The sequence below is a fragment of the Chlamydomonas reinhardtii genome, chromosome 17 (assembly GCF_000002595.2).
Source record: "Chlamydomonas reinhardtii strain CC-503 cw92 mt+ chromosome 17, whole genome shotgun sequence".
Lineage (NCBI taxonomy): Eukaryota > Viridiplantae > Chlorophyta > Chlorophyceae > Chlamydomonadales > Chlamydomonadaceae > Chlamydomonas > Chlamydomonas reinhardtii.
In genome coordinates, this window is record NC_057020.1 from 5,883,085 (window position 1) to 5,903,604 (window position 20,520).

The 20,520-nt window shown below is 66.9% G+C and overlaps 2 protein-coding genes across 2 annotated transcripts; both read left to right on the forward strand.

Moving 5' to 3' along the window:
* The first annotated feature begins 23 nt into the window (after window positions 1–23).
* Window positions 24–8,255, forward strand: CHLRE_17g739950v5 (uncharacterized protein). Its single transcript, XM_001701029.2, has 17 exons — window positions 24–88; window positions 273–347; window positions 702–1,866; window positions 1,979–2,169; window positions 2,399–2,620; window positions 2,770–2,929; window positions 3,095–3,210; window positions 3,871–4,294; window positions 4,441–4,645; window positions 4,801–4,840; window positions 4,965–5,054; window positions 5,203–5,357; window positions 5,744–6,076; window positions 6,182–6,347; window positions 6,505–6,692; window positions 6,881–6,985; window positions 7,207–8,255. The coding sequence occupies exons 1-17, from the start codon at window positions 71–73 to the stop codon at window positions 7,319–7,321; spliced, it is 3,768 nt and encodes a 1,255-aa protein (XP_001701081.2). The 5' UTR covers window positions 24–70; the 3' UTR covers window positions 7,322–8,255.
* Window positions 8,256–8,303: 48 nt separating this feature from the next.
* On the forward strand, window positions 8,304–20,374 carry CHLRE_17g740000v5 (uncharacterized protein). The gene is made up of 11 exons (XM_043072623.1): window positions 8,304–8,479; window positions 8,565–8,720; window positions 8,878–8,952; window positions 9,266–9,880; window positions 10,264–10,578; window positions 10,761–10,850; window positions 11,197–13,330; window positions 13,587–13,795; window positions 14,095–14,328; window positions 14,637–15,304; window positions 15,668–20,374. Exons 1-11 carry the CDS (start codon window positions 8,447–8,449, stop codon window positions 19,503–19,505), a joined length of 8,367 nt encoding a protein of 2,788 aa, XP_042915082.1. The 5' UTR covers window positions 8,304–8,446; the 3' UTR covers window positions 19,506–20,374.
* Window positions 20,375–20,520: the final 146 nt, after the last annotated feature.

Here is a 20,520-nt window from a genome sequence, read left to right on the forward strand (position 1 = left end):
GTATGATCTGTCAACGGGCAAACGGCTTGTCCGGTCCGTGGCGGCAAAGTATGGCGATGCATGCAACTTTATGACGCGCTTGCTCAAGGCGAGTGGCCCCTTTGTGCTGCTGTTCCTTACTTGCGATGCTGGGGTGGAAATAACGCGCATGCTGGTACTGTCCGGGCACGCAGGGACGGCGGTGCTATGTGAGTATGCCCGCGTGGCAACCCTAGAACGCTGTGGCCAAACACTGGGCCAAACGCGGGCCCTTGGTGCCGCCCACTCCACAGGAGCCGTCCCAGGATGCCGCGGACCTGGCGGAGCGGATGCTGATGTCGAAGCAGCTCATGATTCAACTGCTGCAGGTGAGGGGCTGCGAGGGGACTGCGCATGCAAGGGTATCGTGTTTCCAGGGTTTGCAAGCCCACGAACTGCCGCTGCAACACCTGAGTGTGGCCTTGAGACATGTGGAATACTTGTGATGGTGATTGTGATGCCGCATAGCAGTTAGGAGCATCTTGCGGCGACGAACCCTTACTGCGTCAGAAGCCGGCTGCCGTCCATAGCTTTCGCCTTGCCACACACGCACACCCACTTTCAATGTGCCCTCTTCGCCACCCACTCTCAGCTCCTGGCCGATGCCATCCGCGCGGAACCGGATGGCCACGACGGCAGCGGCTACTCGCTCGCTCACCCCGAACCTGCTCCCTGTGCTTCAGGACGCGGCGGTGGATAGCGGGACAGTGGTGCTGCCGCAGCGCCGTCGCCTGGCGCACATGACCCTTCTTCCGCATCTAGGGTCAGCGGAGCGGAGCGGTGGCGGCAGCAGCACGATGGCAGCCGCGGTCACAGCAAGCATCAGTACATCCGCTGACCGGGCAGACGCAGCCACATTTAGTGGCTCCTGGGCTGGGCGCCCTCTGTGGCACCCGCCGGCGACGCAGCTGCCGAGGCCGTCCTCCAGGATGCTGCTGCGGCCCGCTAGCAGCGGCCTGGCGTCCTGTGCCAGCACTGCCTCCCTCTCCTCCGTCGCCACCGCCACCAGCGCCGCCAAAGCCCGTGCCGCCTCAATTGTCGCCTCTCGCATCAGCCGTAGCACATCGGGTGCGTCCCGTGCGAGTTGCGACGATCTGGGTCTGCTGCAGCCGCATCAATTGCGAGAGGAGCAACAGCGGCCCCCCGGCAATGCGGACAGCGTTCCAGCGGCCGCGGCAGACGCCAGCAACGAGAGCACGGGTGCTTGTGACGCGGAGGCAGGGGGTTTGACGTTGGACCTGCGCATCTCGCTCGATCCGCCCGTGGCGGGCATCTCAGCCCTGCACGTGGTCGCGGTGCAGGCGCAGCAGCTAGCGCCGAAGCACGTGAGCTGGCTGGTGGCGGGGTGGGCGCGCGTGCCCAAGGACGCAGCCGTGGAGGCACTGGCGGAGGCGCTGAACCTGGAAGACGGAGCAGCAGCAGCAACGACAGGAGGCGCGGCCGCCAGCAGCAGCGGTACGGCTGGGAAGGGCGGCAAGACCGTTGGAAAGGGCAAGGCTGCTGCCGCTGCTGCCAACCGCAGGGCAGGTGCTGCGGCGGCAGCACCCAAGCTGTGGCCGCTGCCCAAGGTCCTGGGGTTTGACACGGAGTTCGTGGGTGACCAGCTGGCGGTGGTGCAGCTGTGCGCGGGGCCGCACGTGCTGCTGGTGCAGGTGCCCAGCTGCCGCCAGCCTGCATCGGAGCAGCAGCAGCAGCAGACCAAGAAGAAGGCGCAGGGTGGGAAGGAGCAGCCGTGGCGGGCGCCCTTCACGCTGCTCCCGGAGTTGAAGGCCCTGCTGTGCGATCCCGGCATCCCCAAGGCCGCGGCGGAGGCGTGGCAGGACGCACTGATGGTGTACATGGGCTTTGGTGAGTATGTGATTGTATGCCTCGTGCCTGAATACTATTGCTGATGTGCCGCTCTGCACGTACGCAAAATGTGTTCTGTGACACCGCATGCCCCCCATCCATGCACTCACAGGCGTCAAGCTGCGCGGCGGTCTAGACCTGACGGTGGCGGTGCCTCCAAACCGTGCGGACAGGCAGCGCGGCCGCAACAAGCTGGGGCTGTTCGACATCTTCCGCACCTTCTTCTCAGCCGCTGATCACGTGGCTAAGGATGAGACCATTGACCACTCCAAGTGGCGGTCGTCGTGCCTGGATGACCAGCAGGTACGTTCTCATGTTGGACTCATCGTCTTTAGAGAGCAAGAGCCAGCAGCGTGCGTGCGGGGCTAGCCGACGTCATGCATGCAGCTGCTGTTGCATTGTACAAACTTGACAGGCAGTCCGTATCGGTAGTGCAAGGGGTTCAGCAAGCGACGCAACGGGCGGTGGATGCTGGCTTCTTTGCTGCCGTGTCGCCAGACGCCCTGCTGTCGCCTTTCACACTTGCACGCAGATGCGTTACGCGGCGCTGGATGCGTTCGTGTCGTACGCCGCGGGCGTGTGCGTGCTGCTGCGGCCCGGCAAGGCGCCGCCGCCGCCGGTGGACCTGGCGGCGGCGCCCGAGTGGGAGGTGCGGCTGGCGGCGCAGTGGGTGGCGGTGCAGCAGTACCTGGAGGCCCAGTCGCCGGACCGCGCCCAGCACGATTTCCAGACCGCCCAGTTCATTGCGTGCACCGTGAGTTGTCCGCCCGGCAATGGGCACGCACGCCAGTATGTATGGCGACGGTGCTTGCGCACCTCCAGGCAATGTGGTAGCAATCCATTGCCATTGCATGGCCCCATCTCACGTGTCGAGCGAACTCGAGCCGTGCCCTGAACCCGCAGAATAGGGGCGTGTTTATGGAGGTATCCATGGCGCGCTACAGCACGCGGCTGGGGAAACATTGCTTGGTGGAAGCGTTGCTGCCCGACGGGCGCCGCATCACCGGCCGCTGCAACATGGCGCGCGGCAGGAGCGCACGCATCATCGAGCTCCAGTGGTCAGGTGAGGTGAGGCGGCCTGCACAACGTGGCTGCTCGTACGTGGTACGGACAGTGTCGCTGCGCTGGGCCCCCGGCAAAGGAGCCTGTCGCTGCGCTGCGCCCCACGCGGTGGAGTAAAACCGTGTGCTCCTGTAGCATCGAACCGGTATCTATCCGGCGTGCGCAGATACCAAGGCAAACATCGCCAGCCTCTCCGAGCTGCCGGCCACGGTGACAAAGATTGAGATTACGGACACCTCGGATACACCCGAGGAGATGGGCGTCAAGGCGCTGCTGCCCCAGGTATGATGCGTCAAGCCGTGATTGGGGTTACCGTAATATGGGAAGCACGCTGCAAGCGTCTAGTACCGTATTGCAATGACATCCGAGTCCATGGTAATACAGAATACCGTAGTCATAAAAAGGTTTCGGCCTTGTACTGTTTGAGGGCGCTTCTATTAGGTTTTATTTCGTAGCGTTCGGGCTCATGCAAACCAATTGTTTTGAAATTTCAGGGGTGCCGTGCGAGGCCCCCCTTTGCACCCCCTCGCACCCCATTGCGGCGGCACCGCTCCTGGCGTGTCAGGCGTCAGGGCCGCAAACTGCTCCGGTGCATGTGTGTTAAATGTAAATTACCGAGAGGCAGCTGCAGAGCGGTAGCAGGAGGCAAGAAATCCTGGAGGTCGCCAGGCGCGCGCCCGTGCCGCGTGCCAAACTCCTCGGCACCACCCGCCTCTCGCGCGCGCCAATGCGCCCGACGCGCAAAACTATATACCGTATTTCGAGAGTCAATTCTCAGAATAACATTGTGTCGGTGTTCAAGGTCGAAAACCTCCCCAAACTTGAAACACCGAAACCGTTTTACGACTGCAGTATAGTTGGTTAGGAGTACGGCCATAGCGTAAGCAAGCCGTGTCTACGGTTACAATGGTTGACGCCGTACTTTATTTCATAATCCGGCAGGTGTTGTGCGGAAAGGACCGGCTGCACGGCCGGCCCCTGCTTGAGGGCGTGTTTGGCGGCGGCGACTTCTCCTTCCCGGCGCCCGGCCCCGGCGGCACCAACGATGGTGCAGCCGCTGCGGCCGCCTCAGCAAGCCCTGCGGCGACAGGCGCAGCGGAAGGCGGCGGCAAGAAGGCCAAGGGCAAGGGCAAGGCACAGGAGGACAGCAATAGTGGCGGCGCTCCTGTCGGCAGCGCGGCTGCCGTCGAAAATGCGCTTTCGCAAGCAGAGGCGGCTGTGCGACTGCTGTCGGACACGGCTGCTGTGAACGCGTCGCAGGCGCGTGCCCTGTCGGAGATCCTGCGCGGCGCCTGCCGGACTGGGCAGCATGGCAGTGCCACCGGCGGCTCGGCGGTGCAGCTGGTGCAGGGGCCGCCGGGAACTGGTGCGTGGGTCAGTCAACAGCCCGCCGTACTTACCATGCCAGCCGCTTAGCGTGCCTCCGGGGTGATTAGTTACGGCTTGCGTCATAACACCGTGTCAACACACTTGCGTATGCCCTTACCGAAATTCAAACGTGCCCGATGGCAGGCAAGACCACGGTCATCTCACACGCGGTCCGGATTTGGCTGGAGGAGGCGGCGCCGCGTCTGCCCCTGCTGCACAAGCACGGCGGTGCCGGCGGCAGCGGCGCGCGGCTCCTGCCGGCGGTGGCGTGTGTGGCTCGCAGCAATGTGGCCGCCAAGAACATCGCCCTGTCCCTCATCAAGCGCGGACTGGGGCCCAAGGATTTCCGGTGCGCCTGCTGATGATGAGATGGCACAGCCGTTTGGATTCGGGGGGGGGGGGCGCCGCTGCTTGTATGCATGCATGCTGGTACCAAACTATGCGTTTTAGACTCCGCGTTTCCAAGTTCAGGCGCGCGCACCCCTCACTGCCTACCTGCTGCAGGCTGATCGTGTCACAAAAGTTCCACTGCGAGTGGCACGAGGTGTGTCAGCGCGCCCACTGCTTGTTACAATGCCGGCCGTGTATGCGCCAGCGGTGCCAAATGTTTACCACCTACTGTTACGCCACCCGCCCGGGTGCCTTTCTTGTCTTCCTCTGGCTCACAGGAGCAGTACCGCGGGGAGTTGGAGTCGGTGCTGGTGTTGGGCAGCGAACTCAGGGGTTTTGCCATGCAGCGGCCACTGCGAAACGTGAAGGTGGGTGGATGAATGCAATCACTACTTGGCAGTCAAGGCTTTTGGAAGGCTGTTTAGGGCAGCACAACACTCAACACGAAGGGCGTTGGTACGAGCAAGTACCCTGATGCTGATCGACTCGTGATCATGATCCCAACCATGTACACAGGTGTATGTGACGACCGTGGCCATGCTGGCCAACCCCTCCTTCAAGGCCACGGCTCTGCATAGAAAGGCGCTGAGCTGGCTGGTGGTGGACGAGGCCAGTCAGATATGCGGCCCCGACCTGATGCTGCCACTGTACCAGTACGGCCACCATCTCAAGTGAGTTAGAGTAGTTATAGTTACAGGAAAACGTGCAATTCAAAACGTGCAATTCATCCTCTACAGCACCAGGCACGCCATGCGCTCGACAGGCACATGCCTCCCGTGCGCGGCCTTGGGGCCTACTCACCGCTAGGTCGCAGCACCCCGGCAAAAGCGCGTCACAGTTATATGCATGCTGGCCATGTCTTGCCTCCGTACATCCAGTGATAGTAACGAACCGGCTTGACACTGCTCCCCTCGCGGGTCAGCTTCTGCAGCGGCTGACTCCCAAAACGCCTGTCCGTGAGTCAAGCCTGTTCACTCTGCATTCGGCCCGCCGCGACAGGTCCTATCATAAGCACTATTGCTAACATGCTCTGGCTTCTGGGCCCCACCAACCTCAGGTGCATGTCGCTCTTTGGGGACGACATGCAGCTGCCGCCTTTCGGCGCCGAGTGGGACGGCGCCCAGATCCGCTCCATCTTCGACCAGCTCAGCAGCGGCGGCGGCGGCGGCGCGGCGCAGCAGCGCCTGCGGGAGCAGCCGGCGGGCGCGTTCCATGTAGGGCCGCCGCTTTGCCCGCCGGCCGCGGGCGGCGCCGCCGACGTCGGTGCCACCGGCACTGCTGCCACGTCACCTGTGGTACGGCTGATGCTGGACGTGTCGTACCGCCTGCCACGTGACCTGTGCGCCTTCATCAGTCGGGAGATGTACGGCGGACGGCTCCAGTCGGGCTGGTGAGTGAACAGGGGGTGGACTCATTCCATTGGGATGCTGGAAGAATGCTGCTGGGTTTCAAGCATCGATGTAAAGCAACGGTGGGCGCACTCAATGCACTACAGGGCCAGTGGTGGGGGCGCTGCCGGCGATGCCTTCCCTGCGAACGTGCTGTGGATTCAAGTGGAGGGCAAAGAGGGCCGAACGGGAGGGACGAGCTGCAGCAATGTATTGGAGGCGAAGCGTGTGGTGCAGCTGGTGCAGGAGCGTTACCTCAACACCAGCTGGACGGTAAGGATGCATGAAAAGCATGCTTGCAACATGCCGTATGGTCAACATACCCATGCCCCCATGCCATACCTCGTGCCTGCCTTGTGGAAATTAGAGGGCCGGGGCCGGTTGCCATCTTATAACTGCATCCGGTGCACTTGCCTGGTTCTTGCCGCAGATCCTGACGGGCTACGATCTCCAGCGGTCGGTGCTTGAGTGCGAGGTGCTGCGGTGCGGGCTCGGCCGCCATCCACAGCACAACCAGCCGACCCAGCAGGCCGGCGGAGCAGCAGCGGGCGGCGGCGGCGGCAGTGGCGGCGGCGGCGACAAGGGCCCCCAAGGCAGCGACCGCGTGTACAACATCGAGTAGGTTCGCGCGCGTCGGCTGCGGCCCTGAATGCGCTCGTGCCTTGCCTATGCACTCGGGTTATATTGGGTGCTAATGGCATGCTGGTTCCAGCGAGCTGCCCCCCGCCTTGGCCTTTCTCCTGACCTCGTCCTCCATCTGCTGCCTTGCCGTGCCGCACGTGCCCCTACCTGTTGCTGTGTTGCAGCACGTTCCAGGGCCGCGAGGACGAGGTGGTGGTGGTCAGCCTCACGCGCGTCAAGGCGCTGGGCTTCATGGACGACGACCGCCGCGTCAACGTCATGCTCACGCGGTGCGGGCGTGCGTGTGCTAGATAACGAAACGAAAGCCCGGACGTGCGTGCGTGCGTGCGTGTGAATGTGTATGTGTGTGTGTTAAAGAGCAGAAGGAAAACATTACGCGTGTGTGTGTGCGGTGCTATCTCTACTGGCCGATGCCTGCACATGACAACAAGCGTGCTGACGTCCCTCCTTGCTGCTGGTCGGCTTCCCCTGATGCCCTGCCGCCCCGCAGCTGCACGCAGCAGCTGGCGGTGGTGGGCAGCCTGCGGCTGGCGCTGCAGCACCCGCACACGCTCATCGGCCGCATGGCGGAGTACTGCATCTTGAACGGACGGGTGGAGCAGTAGTGGGCGCACGTGGAAAGCGGGGCATGCTATGTGGACCGTGGCATGGCCCTGGCCGTAGCTACACGAAGATGCGGCGCCGGAAATATGGGACCGAGGGCAGCCCGCGCTGGGAAGAGACGCGCAGCGAGGTGGTCCCGTAATAGGGTTTTGCGACTCCAGGCTTGTGCCATGGCTGCAGGGCGTAGAGTTGTAGAAGCTCTAGAATGCAGACGGGGTTGGAACGCCTGAGACAGTCTAGCCACGTGATACAGAAGTACAGTAGAGACTTGACGGGCGTGTAGCTAGTTGCACGTAGGCCAGCTCGGAGGGAAGCTGGTGTTGGCAGCAAAGGTGCTGTTGTACATGTTATGAATGCATTACGTGCATTGTGGCTTGCGGCGCCTGCCGGGTGCTGCTTTTGTGCTCCACCGTACTGAACGAAGGTCCAGAGGCGTGGCAAGTTGTGTCAGGCATGTTGGGGTGGACGTGTGATGGGACAGTGGTAAGGCAAGTTGGCGAAGTCCCGTAGGGTGCAGGACTCGTGGCAGGACTTGCGGCGGCAGCAGGACCTGGATTTTCGCATGTGTAGGCCCGGCCTTGTAGGCTGTTGTCATATCACATGCCGTTCAGTGCTTCCAGATACCGTAGGGCAGTTGGCGTACGTGCGACGCACCCACGTGTATGGTGGACGCTCAGGCACGAAACAATGGGGTTATCCAGTTGCCTGTGACACTTGTTGTATGTGGTTACAAGGTGGTGAGCACGACGTGCACTCCTGGCCCTGCCTGTCCTGATAGAAACCTTGTAGTGACACGTCCAACAACGAGGACGGGTGCGGCAGGGTGCGAGGTTCGTGCCGAGACTGCCGACTGTGCACAATGGGTCCATCGGACACCCTGCAGTGGACAAGGCTCTCCCAGCTGCCCACAGCTCATCATGGCCGATTCAACTGGTACATGACACCTGGTGTCGTCCCTTTCCAATATGTCCTAAATAATTTCTACTGAACACTGCATCACGAGCTTTCCTCGGCTCTTTCGCATTTTTCTTCTGAATCATGAATCCTGGCACAAGAAGTGACGTCTGGCATACTTAGAGCTCGATCCAGGCGCAACCTGCCCCGGGTTTTGGAAGTTTGCCGCGAACATGGCTTGGAACCTGCCAGCCCCTGGGGTAACGGTAAGCTTTTCATCTACACTTGCTGTTGCATACCTACTTAAAGCGCCTGGCGATCTAAGAAATCCGCGCTTCTGTCGGCGTGCAGGGCGCGCAATACTGCGCAGCCATCCGCACGCAGTATGCGAACTACAAGGAGATTGTTAAGTCAATCCTGTATGACCTGGCAACGGGCAAACGGCTTGTCCGGTCCGTGGCGGCAAAGTATGGCGATGCATGCAACTTTTTGACGCGCTTGCTCAAGGCGAGTGGCCCCTTCGTGCTGCTATTTCTTACTTGCGATGCTGGGGTGGAGATAAGACGCATGCTGGTACTGTTCGGGCACGCAGGACGGCGGTGCTATGTAAGTACCGTATGTCGCTGTGGCCCAACGCGGGCCCTTGGTGCCGCCCCCTCCACAGGAGCCGTCCCAGGATGCCGCGGACCTGGCGGAGCGGATGCTGATGTCGAAGCAGCTCATGACCCAACTGCTGCAGGTGAGGGGCAGCGAGGGGTGCGGCGGCGACCTGGCATGCCAAGGTGTCCGGGTGTTTCAGGACTACCCGCGGCTGCACCAACGCCTGAATGACCCTCTAAGTCTACAGCCTTGCAACACGCTGCCCGCGGCTCTAATTACCTTGATGGTGCCGCAAAGGAACCAGGAGCATCATGCACAGGCAGGCCCCTATGCGCGGGACCGTCTGGCCTCGGCCGGCAACCAGCCCCCATGCAGCTTGCCTAGCCACACACTGGCCCACGATACCCACTCCCGCTACTGCTTCTACCGTAATCTCTGCCACCCACCCTCAGCTCCTTGGATACGCCATCCGCGCCGAGCCGGAGGACCATGACGGCAACGGCGGGCCCGCCGTGACGCGCGGAGAGCGCGCGACCGTGTACGGCGCAGTGCGACATTGGACCAGCGAGGTGCTGTTGCACACGCTCATAACCATCGCCCACCCCAAGCTGGGCCGGCAGAGCGTCACGCCCGCCGGCCAGCGCGCCGCCGAGCGCGCCACGCTGGGCCTCGTCCGCAGCGGTGCCTTCCGCTGCTTCACGCTGCTGCTGTCGCAGTGCGCGCGCGAGTCTGCGCAGCTGCTGGAGGTCTGTCGCGAGCTGGAGCAGCAGGCCAGGGAGCAGGAGAAGCCGGTGGCATCTGGGTCGGGCGCGGCCGCTGGGGGCCAGGGCCGGGGGCGCGCGGGCGTCGGCCGGGGCGGCGCCGCCCGGGCGGGGGCGGGCGGGTCAAGTGGGTCGGGCGGCGGCGGCTACCAGCGTGACGTGTACAAGGAGCCGCCGACGCCGCTGGACGCCGCGCGGGACGCCATGCTGGGCGTGCACTCCAGCTATGTGCCGTACGGGCCGGAGGCGCAGGCGGCCTTCCGGCGGGTGGCGGACCTGCGCGCGGACATGCTGGACCCTCAGCAGGTGAGGCGGCGGCGGCAGCCTGGCTGGGGCTGGAGGTGGCGGGGCGACGATGCAGGGGGGTTACATTCATGATTAATTAAGAAGTGAAGTCGTAGGCAGGTACAGTTGCAGCGGGGGTGGGGGGTGGTTGGACGGGGAGGTTACAGGTGCAGGTTAAACCCGCAGATTCATGGGCAAAGGGTACGGACAGCTGATGCGGCGGGGTGCCGAGCAACCGTGTCGATCGCAGGCAGCCGGCGAGATGGAGGGAATCAAGGGTCCTGCCCGCTTGGACGGGGAGTTACAGATGCAAGGGCCCGCTTGCAGCTTGGGGCACGGAGCGGGGTACACCTCATGACTACCGGCTCCTGACCTGGTGCGCTGTGCTGCTGCGCTGCACGCAGGTCCTGTGGCACGTGGGCGGGCTGGTGGCCGTGTCCTGCACGCTGCTGTCGGGGCTGGGCCCGCCCGAGGCCGGCGGCACCACCGCCGCGCCCGCCCCAGTCGGCTTGAGCCCCGCGGCGCGGAACGACAAGGACAAGGACAAGCAGCCGATGGGGAAGGACAGGGACAAAGAGAAGCAGGGGCTGCAGGAGCAGGACGCAAAGGAGAGCGAGAAGAAAGGCAAGGGCAAGGAGGGCGAGGGCGATGGCGACGCGGACACGCCGCCTACACCGGCGGTGCTGCGGCTGCTGGTAGACGAGCTTGTGGACAGCCAGGTGCGCCTGCACCGTGCGGCGAGGCCGCGGGGGATGCGCTGGGGCGGGGTGCGGTGCGGCGGGGTGGCGGCGGGGCCGCGGCGGGTGGATACAGAGGATGCAGCGAGTTGATTGTACCGGCCTGGCCACCCCAATGCCCAACGCGCCCATCGCTACCTTGTGCCCTGTGCGCCTCCCGACAGATCCTGGAGCACATGTCCCGCGCCGCGCTGATGCAGCTGGCGGCGCTGGGCGACCGGCCCAGCATCTACCCCGAAAATTACTTGGCGCAGGTGGGGGCGCAGGGGAGAGGCGCGTGCGGCAGGTGTTGACGGTATTCAATAGTTCACATTAGTGACGCCGCCTGCCAAGTACCGAGTTACAGTATCTAAGTTTAGTGACGCCCGGAGGGCATGGGCGTGGACATTTGTCGTGCTACGGCTTGGAGGCAAGGAGGCGGGGCCAGCCCGCCGCGTGGCGTGCCGCTTGTCAAGTACCGGTGCCCCAAGCCCACACCTGGTCCAGTCCCCGCCATCCCGCCATCCCACTATCGAGCCTTTCTGTTACGGTCCATCGCGGCTGTGTCTGTTCCCGCTGTTGCGCCCGCCCGGCTGTATGCTGCTGCTGCTGCTGCTGTAGGTGGGCGTGCGGCCTGTGGGCAGCGTCATGTCGGTCTGCCAGGCGCTGTTCGCCTCGACAGAGGCCTGGCTGCGCCTGCCCGCCTCGCCGCTGGCGATGCCCGTGTCCAACGACAACATGGAGCAGGCCGTCGGGCTGGCGGTGGCGGAGGAAGCGGAGGCGGGGGCGGCGGGGGCGGAGGTGGAGGTGGAGGCGAGGGAGGCGGCGGCCGGGGAAGCCGGTGCGGCAGGAGCAGCAAGGGCAGCAGGAGCAGGGGGTGTGGACAAGGCGCGTGCGGCGGAGCCAGGGAAGGCGGCACCAGCGGCGCCGGGCCCGCCGCCCGAGCAGCAGCCGCCGCCGCCGCCGCCGCCGGGGCGGCTGTGGGGCGCGAACGTGCAGCAGTTCCTGTTCGGCCTGATGTCCAAGATGCTGGCGGGCGCGGGATACGGCAGCGGCTTCGTTGAGCGCAGTAGCAGTAGCAGTAGCGGCAGTAGCAGTAGCGGCAGTAGCAGCGCGGTCACCTCCCACCCGGGTGCGGCCTCTACCTCCAGCAGCACCACCGCCGAACCCGCCTGTGCGCCCGGCGCCGACGGGGCGGCGGCCGGCGCCGGCGCGGACAGCCAGAGCCCAGACGGCACGGCCGCGCCCGCGGCCGCCGCCGCGTCACCTCCAGCCTCTGCCTCCGCCGCAGCCACGCCAATCAGCCTGCCGGTCCCCACCGGTGGCTTCTACGGCCGTCTGCACGCCTCACTGCTGGCCGGCGGCGACGGCATGTACGGCCTCAGCCGCGACGCCGCGCTGGGGCTGCCCGTGGTGGGCGTGTTGCTGCCCGACACGCGCTGCGTGGACATCCGCCACTGGCTGGGGCCCGTCGTGCCCGAGGAGGCGGAGGAGGAGGCCGGCGGCGGCGCGGGCGGCGGCGCGGGCGGCGGCGCGGGCGGCGGTGCGGGCGGCGGTGCGGGCGGCGGCGGCGGCGGCGCAGGTGGCGGAGGTAGCGCAGGCGGCGGAGGCGGCAGCGTGGCTGAGAAGGTTTCTGGCGGCGTTGCGGGGCGCGACGGTGCTGGTGCTGGTGCGAGTGCTGGTGCGAGTGCTGGCGGCGGCGGCGGCGGAAGTGACAAGGCCAGGGTAGTGCTGGGCAAGGAGGAGCGGCGGCTGCTGGACGCGGCGGCGTGCTGCGGCCTGGAGCTGGAGGAGCTGGTGCCGCAGGCGTTGCTGAGGCTGGTGGAGACGCAGGTGCAGGTGCTGCAGAGCAGCAGCTACGTCGAGCACCTGCGGAGCCGCCTCGCCGGCGGCGAAGCCGGCGGAGGCGGCGGCGCGGGGCCGGCGGCGGCTCCGCCGCCGGCGGCGCTGCAACCGCCCCCTGGCTGGTGGTGCCGCGACCACGCCTGGTTCTTGATGCTGACGCCGGCGGCGGTGCAGGAGGTGTGCATGCGGCTGGCGGAGCTGTGCACGGCCTCGGCCGACGCGCCCGGGGTCGGCGCGCGCGCGCCCGGCGCGCCGCCGGCGCCGGCGCCGGCGCGGGTGCGGGTGAACCGGGAGTCAGCGTGGCACCTGGGGGGCCGCTCGCTGGCCGTGGTCCGGAGCCTGTGCCCGCTGACGCTGCCGCTTGCGCCGCTGCCCGTCAAGCCCAAGGAGGGTGCGGAGGAGAAGGCCGGGGGCGGCGTTGCGGAAGCCGGCCGCGCCAAGGAGCAAGCGGCGAGCGATTCGAGCACGGCATCCCCGTCCTCGGCTTCGCAGGAGACTGCGTCGCCAAGCTCGGCGCCAGCGCAGGCTGACCAGGCGGCACGGCCCGACCAAGCGGTTGCCCCGGCTGCGCCGCCGCCGCCGCCGCCGCCGCCGCAGCTGCCCTACCCCTGGCTGGAGCGCAGCTGGCGGCCGCGCTGCGGCTGGTCGGCGTTGCCGGTGCCGGCCGTGACCTCGCCGCCGCCGGTGTGGTGGCGCGCGCTGTGCGGCATGCTGCAGAGCAGCGCGCCGCTGGTGGACGTCGTGGCAACTCGCTCCGCCTGCCACCCGTCTAGTGTGCTGACGGAGATTGTGAGCCAGCAGCTTCTGCGGGTGGTGCCGCGCGCGCACCGCGCGCCGCTGAACGCCTCGCTGCCGCAGGCGATGGAGGCGCAGCAGGCGGCGGAGACGGCGCAGGAGGGCTGGTCGGCAGGTGCGCGGGCGCGGGCGCACGCGCGTGGGCGGGTGTGAGAGAGCGCAAGGAAACGTGCGTACGGTAGTGTAATGTGCGCTCAAGACGGACCGCTCCCCAAGCGAATCCGCCCAACTCCCTCGCCATCTCTCTCCCCCCCTGTACCGCTTTTCCAAACATCCTTGCAGCCCCCTTGAATGATCATGAATGTAACCGCCTCTCCCTAACCTTGCAATCCCCCGCCTCCGCGCCCTCCCCCTCGCCCTCCCTCCGCCAGACCACCTGCTGGACTACGCCCCGCCCGAGCTGGCCGCGGCGCTGTGGGGCGGCCTGCTGCCCGGCGTGGAGTCGGCCATGCGGCGCGTGGCGTGCTCGCCCGACGACGCGCACCTGGCCGGCAGCCTGCTGCTGCCGGCGCTGCTGCAGCAGCCCGACCAGGGCTTCCACTTCATGCACCACCTGCTGGCGTTCGCGCCGCTGAGGGAGGTGCGCGCGGGCGTGTGGGCAGTTGACAGCGTGTTTCCCTCTTGAGATGGCGTGGTTTGGGTTGTCCGGGATGTGTCAGAATACTTGTAAGCGGTTTTAAGCGGTCGTAAGCGGTCGTGGGAAACGTGGGGCAAGGCGGGATACGGCGTGCGGCTGCGCCCTCCTCCGCCGGCCTCCGCTGCTCACCACCTTCCAACCTCAAGCATACCGTATCTCTCTCGTGTTATTGATTATGTTGGGAGCTACTGGTATAAACTAGCCCTCAAAACAACCCCTTCCCAAACCCGTCCCGCCTCCAGATCTCCTCCCTAATAGCCACAATCGCCAAGCTGATGCAGCTGTGCACGCACCGCATACTGGCGGCGGACGCAGCGCTGCGACCGCACACCGTGCACCCCCACACACTGAGCAACGCGCTGGCGCTGCCGCCGCCGCCGCCGCCCGGCGGCCCGCCGTTGCCGCCGCCAGACCCGCGGCCCGATCTGCGGTGGCGCTTTGAGGACGAGCTCAAGGGGGCGTGTTCAGCGCTGCAGGTGGGTGGGCGGGGGGGGGGAGGCGGCGCTTATGCCGTTGTATGGCCGTGTGCGTAAGCCAGTCCATGCGCGCCTATTGACGGACCGCTGACCTTGGGCTGTTGCCCAACGTCCCAAAACTCGTCTGGGGTAGGCGTGTGGCCAGGGCAGGTGCGGCGGCCACCGCCACGGTTTGGCATGTACTGGACATGCCTATGCATCTACGGCGCTGGGCAAGGGCGCTGTGTGCATCCGGCGTGGTCGTGCGCCAGGCTTCCGCATGACCTCTGCCAACGCACTCGTTGCCTGTCCACCGCGTCGGACTGCAGGCGTTGATTCGCTCGATGCTGGTCAGTCAGACGCGCGCCAACCTGTCCGACTACGCGCCCAAGCGGAAGGGGCAGGAGGCGCCAGAGCAGCAGCTCACAGCGCTGGTCGAGGCGGAGCCGGGGGCGCTGGAGACGGCGAAGGAGAAGGAGACGGGGAAGCAGAAGGAGCAGAGAGGGCAAGAAGGAAAGCAGGAGGGCGTGGAGGAGGAGGAGGCGCTGGGGGGTCGGGAGGCAGGCACGGCAGGCACGGCAGGTGCAACAGCGAGCGCCGGCAGCGGCACGGGCAGCGGCGATGGCCAGTCGGTCGCAGCCGCGTCCGCTGCCGATAAGCCGTCCACCTCCGCCATTGCAGCTCCCGTCGCAGCGCTTACCGCCGCAGCCGCAACCGCCACCCCAGTGTCGGCGTCCGAATGCCGCGGCCCCGGCTCCAGCCCTAGCTCCGGCCCCAGCTCCGGCCCCGGCTACAGCCCATACAGCATTGCCGCCACCGGCAAGCCGCCGCCGCCGCCGCCGCCACCCAGCGCGCTGCAGGCGCTGTACTCCAACGACCGCGAGCGGCACCGGCGGCTGGAAGGCTTCATGGTGTACGGCTGGAGCCGCCAGCTGTCGCGCATCGCGCGCCAGCTGCAGTGCGTGCCGGGAGGCGAGAGCGCCGTGTACATCTGCAGGTGGGGCTCGGCGGTTGGAGGTTGGGGGGAGCAGGGGGTGGGTGGGAGTATGAGGCGGGATGGGCGGCGGGCAGATGTGATGGAGGCAACCAGAGCGCGTAGATGCTTGGTGATTCCCGCATTTGCCATGCCCGGGCACGATGCATGGTGATTCACGCATGGTAGTTCCCGCATTTGCAATGCCCGGGCAGGCTTGCATTCCCACCCCTCTCCATGCGGCGCTCTGGGCCTCACGCGGTCCTTTCTCTCCGCCTGCCCCACCCCGTGCCTCACCCCTGCCTCACCCCTGCCTCACCCCTGCCTCACCCCTGCCTCACCCCTGCCTCGCCCCTGCCTCGCCCCTGCCTCACCCCTCTGCCTCAGCTGGACGGCCCTCATGTGGGCGCTGCCCATGACATTCGCCTACCGCAACGCGCGGGCCCAGGCGCGGCGCGCGGATCTGGCGTCCAGCGCTGGTGCTGGTGCGGGTGCGGGTGCGGGTGCGGGTGCCGGCGCGCCAGGCTGCGCTGCCGTAACGCTGGCGCCCGCGCCCTTGTCTGCGCCTGGCGGCGCCGGCGCCGCTGCTGCAGCCGGCGCAGCGGCATGCGACGGTGCCGGGGCCAGTGCCAGCGCCAGCAGGGCAGGTGGCGATGCTGCCGGAAGTGAGCAGACGGGAGACGACGGGTTGGATTCGGGAGTGTCGGCGCACGACTTGGCATTTGCGGAGGCTGTGTGTGGCGAGCTGGCTGGCTGGGATGCACACAAGCTCTTGGTGGATGTGTTACGACAAGCGGATCGGCTCCAGGAGATGGAGCGCGCCCTTGAGGACGCCCAGCACCGCGCCGAGCTCATCACCACGCGACGCCTCGACGTCGGGAAGGATGACCGAGTGGCGGAGCTATGGAGACAGGAAGCAGATGCCAGGCGGGAGGTCAAGGCGGCGATGGAGGCGGCGGAAGCCGCTGAGGTGGCGGCTCGGGCAGCCGCCTCGGCGCGGCAAGCTTCTGAGGCCGAGGCGGCGGAGGCCAAGGCGGCCGCCGCGGCGGCGGAGGCAGCGGCCAAAGAGGCAGCTACGAAGTGGGTGGCCGCGAGTACGGAGGTCGCGGTGGCGGAGACGGAGGAGGAGACGGAGGCAGCGGAGGCGGCGGCGGAGCTAGCTGAGAAGGAAGCCAAGGCCGCGATGGCGGCATCCAAGGCCGCAGCGACCAGGGCCAAGGCCGCACGGGTCCAGGTGGAAGCAGCCGTTGGGGCAGAGGCAGCTGCGCAGGCCGCGCTAGCGGCAGCTCGCTCCCGGGTCTCCGAGGCTGCCGCGGCTGCGCTGCTCTGCGAGAACCGGGCGTTAGAACACGAGAACGCCACTCTCTCTTTACTAGAGGAGCAGGAGCAGCGTGCACGTTGTGGTCTCCGGGCTGCGGAGGAACGCACGCTGGCGCAACGGGCCCTCTGCAAGGAAGCCGCGGACGACGCCGCACACGCTGTGCACGCCCACGCCCTCGCTCTTGAGTCCTGTGCATCCCGAATCCGTGCCGAGGCGCCGGCAGCAGGCCCTGACACACGCCCGTTCGCCATCTCGTTGCATGACGCCGGCGTCTTGGAGGCACTCGCGGCCACTTTCCGCCTGGCGGCCATGCCAGCCGAGTGGGTGTCCGAAGCCATCCCGGACCTGGAAACGCCGCTTGGGGGCTGGGATGGAGTGAGGGCTAACTTTTACAGCAGCCTCAGCGCCACCACGGCGCTGGTCCAAAGCGTGCAAAAGCGCGCGGCAGAGATGCTTGCGACGGCGGCGCAGCTCAGGCAGGCGGGGCAGCAGCGACAGGGCGCGCACGGGGCAGCGGCTGGCTCCACCGCTTCGGGTGCGGCCGACGGAGCGGGCACTAACGCCGCAGCACCTGCTGCGCTGGCTGCGCCCAGCACCTCTGTGGCGGCTTCCTCTCCCGCCTTTGAAGCCGCCGCCGCCGCCTCCAGCTTGTCCAGCTCCACCTCTAGCACCCCCTCCACCACCCCCTCCACCACCCCCGCCGCCACCCCCGCCGCCACCCCCGCCGCCATCACCAACCGCTGGGCGGCGGCGGAGGCGGCGGTGACACCGGCCGAGGCGGTGGCGAGCTGGGAGACGCTGCTCCTACACGACATCGACTGCGTGGCGCTAGCGGGGCTGCTGCTGCGCTTCCCGCGCTCCACGCAGCGCGGCTGGGGTACGGAGGACGTGCGGCACCTGCTGCGCTGCCTGCTGTTCACGGCAATGACCATGCCCAACCGCCTGCGGGCGGCGCTGAAGGCGGCGGAGCCGGGCCTGGCGGCGGGGGCTGCGGCGGTGGCTGCGGTGGGGGTATCGGGGCCGAGCAGGCAGGAGCGGTTGGGCAGCGGCGGCAGCGACTGCGGCAGCGTGGGCAGTGCCGCCCGCGACAGCCGCAGCTCCAGTGCCAGCAGCACCGACAGCGCAAGCAGCAGCGGCGTCGCCGGCGCCCGCACAAGCGGCAGCGCGGGCGCCAGCCGCAGTGGCGCCGGTGGCGGTTGCGCCAGTGGCAGTGGCGCCGACATCGACAGCGGCGTCACCAGCCTGCTGTCTGCCGAGGGGCGCGAGCTGATGCCGGCCTGGCTGTCGCCGTGGCGGCGCGAGGTGCTGGAGGGGCTGCGGCAGCTGGACAACGTGCGGCGCGATCCGGCGCTGGCGGCCTACGCCGACTACGTGGTGGGCCGGCTGGAGCGGCTGAGGGCCACGCCGGACGGCGGCACGGTGGAGGAGCAGGAGGAGGAGGCGTGGCTGGCGGGCGGCAGCGAGGCGCAGGACGGCGAGGAGGAGGGGCAGGGGGAGGAGGAGGGGGCCGAGAGGGAGGGGAAGGAGGGCGAGAAGGTGGAGAAGGCGGCGGCTGGTGCCGGTGCTGCCGCCGCTGCTGCTGCCGGCGCCGCAGGCGTGCCGCTGCCGGAGGCGCCTGCTGCCGGCAGACCCAGCACCAGCGCAGCGAAAAGCACCACCACGACCAGCAGCAAGGACAAGGTCGGCGGCGGCGGCGGCACGAGCGGCGGCGGCGGCGGCACGGGCGGCGGCGGCGGCAAGAGTGACGTGGCGCTCAGCCGCCACCTGCGGCGGCTGCCCATCATGGCGCAGGCCGACATCGCCAAGGTGCAGCGCGAGGCGCCCACGCTGCTGTCGCCGGCGGCCGTGGCCGTGTCGGTGCCTGCTCCCTCCGCCTGCGGCAACCCCGCCTGCGTCAACCTGGAGGGCGCCACCGAGGCCGACCTGGAGGCGGCGGTGGGCGGCCTCAAGGCCTGCGGCGGCTGCAAGGCCGTGCACTACTGCGGCCGCATGTGCCAGGTAGCGCACTGGAAGGCGGGGCACAAGGACAGCTGCCCGGGGGTCAAGGCCAAGGCAAAGGGCAAGGAGGGCCAGCAGGGCAAGGAGCCGGGGGAGGAGGGAAACGCGGCGGGCGCGGGTGGGGGTGCGGCTGCGGCCGCGGCGGCAGGTGGCAGGTGGTCCAGGGCTGACAGCCTTGCGGCAATGCAGAAGTCCGTCGCAGCCGCAGAAGCGAGAGCCATGCGTGACCTAGCTGCCGCATATGGCGTAGGCGCGGGCAGCGGCCGTAGCGCCGCGGACGCCGTTGCGGCGCTACAGGCGTCCAGGGCCGTAGCAGCAGCCGTGGCAGCCCTGGGTGGCCCTGCCGCCGTGCGCACAGACGGCGCGGGCACGAAGCCGGGCGGCAGCGCGGGCACGGGTGCTATGCCGCAGAAGGGCTCTGGCACGTCCGCCGCCTCAGGCGCGGCAGCCCAGCCCAGCAACCGCGCGAGCGAGTCAGCTGCCAGCAGCGGTGCAGAGCGGCAGGTGTCGGCTGGCGCCGCCGCCGCTCCGCGGGGCTCGGCTGTAGGCAGCGTGGTGGGCCCGGCAGCAGCAGCAGCAGCAGCAGCAGCAGCTGTTGCTGTTCCTGCTGGCAGCTCTGCGGGTGCGGGCACGTCGCAGGCCGGCAGTATCGGTGGGGCTGCGACTGTGGCGGACAGTTTTGTAGCGGGCCTGTTGCACGGCTACACGGGCGTGACACTCGACGCGCTGTCGGGTACGCCGGAGCTGTCGGATGTGCTCACGGACGCAATGCGGCTCTCCACTGCACAAGGAGCCGGCCTGCGTCCGGCGGGCGGCCAGGCGGCGCGGGGCGGCCAGGTGGCGAAAGCCGCTGGCGGCGCCAAGCTTGAGACCGGCAAGGGCAAGGGCAAGGGCAAGAAGAAGTAAGTGCGTGCGTCTGGCGTTGGTCACGCAGCGGGATGTGCACCAGGTACCGGGGCCTGCGTGCCACACATGAAGGCAGCGCGTGGACGCGCGGGACGGATGTCTGCCGCACGCGTATTCTGATGCGGTACTGAGGTAGCTCGTGCGCAGTGGGCCAGGACGTTGATGGTGGCCATGGGGGTTGGCTGGCAGGTGATACACTGTTGCACTGATCATAACGCGCACGCAATGAAGAAGCGTGGGTGAGCGTACGGCTGGGGCAGTTGCGTTGCGCACCGATATTGAGGGGCGTTTGATGATTCAAACTTGGGCGCGCGATCTGGCAAGCATCACGGTTGTTTTGATTCATGGATGATACTTAGGCGATGTCCGCTTAAGGTTTACATCTCAGGTTTGGGAAGCATGTTGGCGTGCCGTATGTGGGGGAGCCAGCCTGTGGAATTTTTGATGAAAGAGTGGGTCCGGATCATGGCTCGAGGCGATGGCTAGTAGTAGTGCTAAACCGCCTGGCGTTGAGAGGTAGGCATCGACATCAGAGTGCAAGCACTCACGGGGTGTTTTGCGCTCAGGGCAGGCTGCGTGCAGCGAACCCGCTGGCAGATGTTGCCGGTTTCACACCGCCGGTTTCCACTCGGGTACTCGATTCGGGGTCAGCCCACGCGCCACACCCACGCATCGTACAAGAGATTTAGGTGCTTCGAGAATAGCTGTACGCAGCGGACAATTTGGGTATCGAGTGAGCGATTGTGGTCTGCCAAGAGGTCGCAGCGAACCCCGCCCGAACCCAGCCTCGCCTCGCCCACTCTACCCATACAGACAACTTCTGCCAACGTGCGTGCATTTGTGACATACACATGTAAGAATGTTACCGCTATTAATTCTTGCGATGCTGGCAATCCACTCAGTTCGCGTTTTGGCGGTGACATGTTCAGGGAATTTGCCAAGCGTCACCGGCTGTGTTGATGCTGCTTCTTACCCGGCACCACCAACATCTTACAATTCAGCAACATGCGGGCCT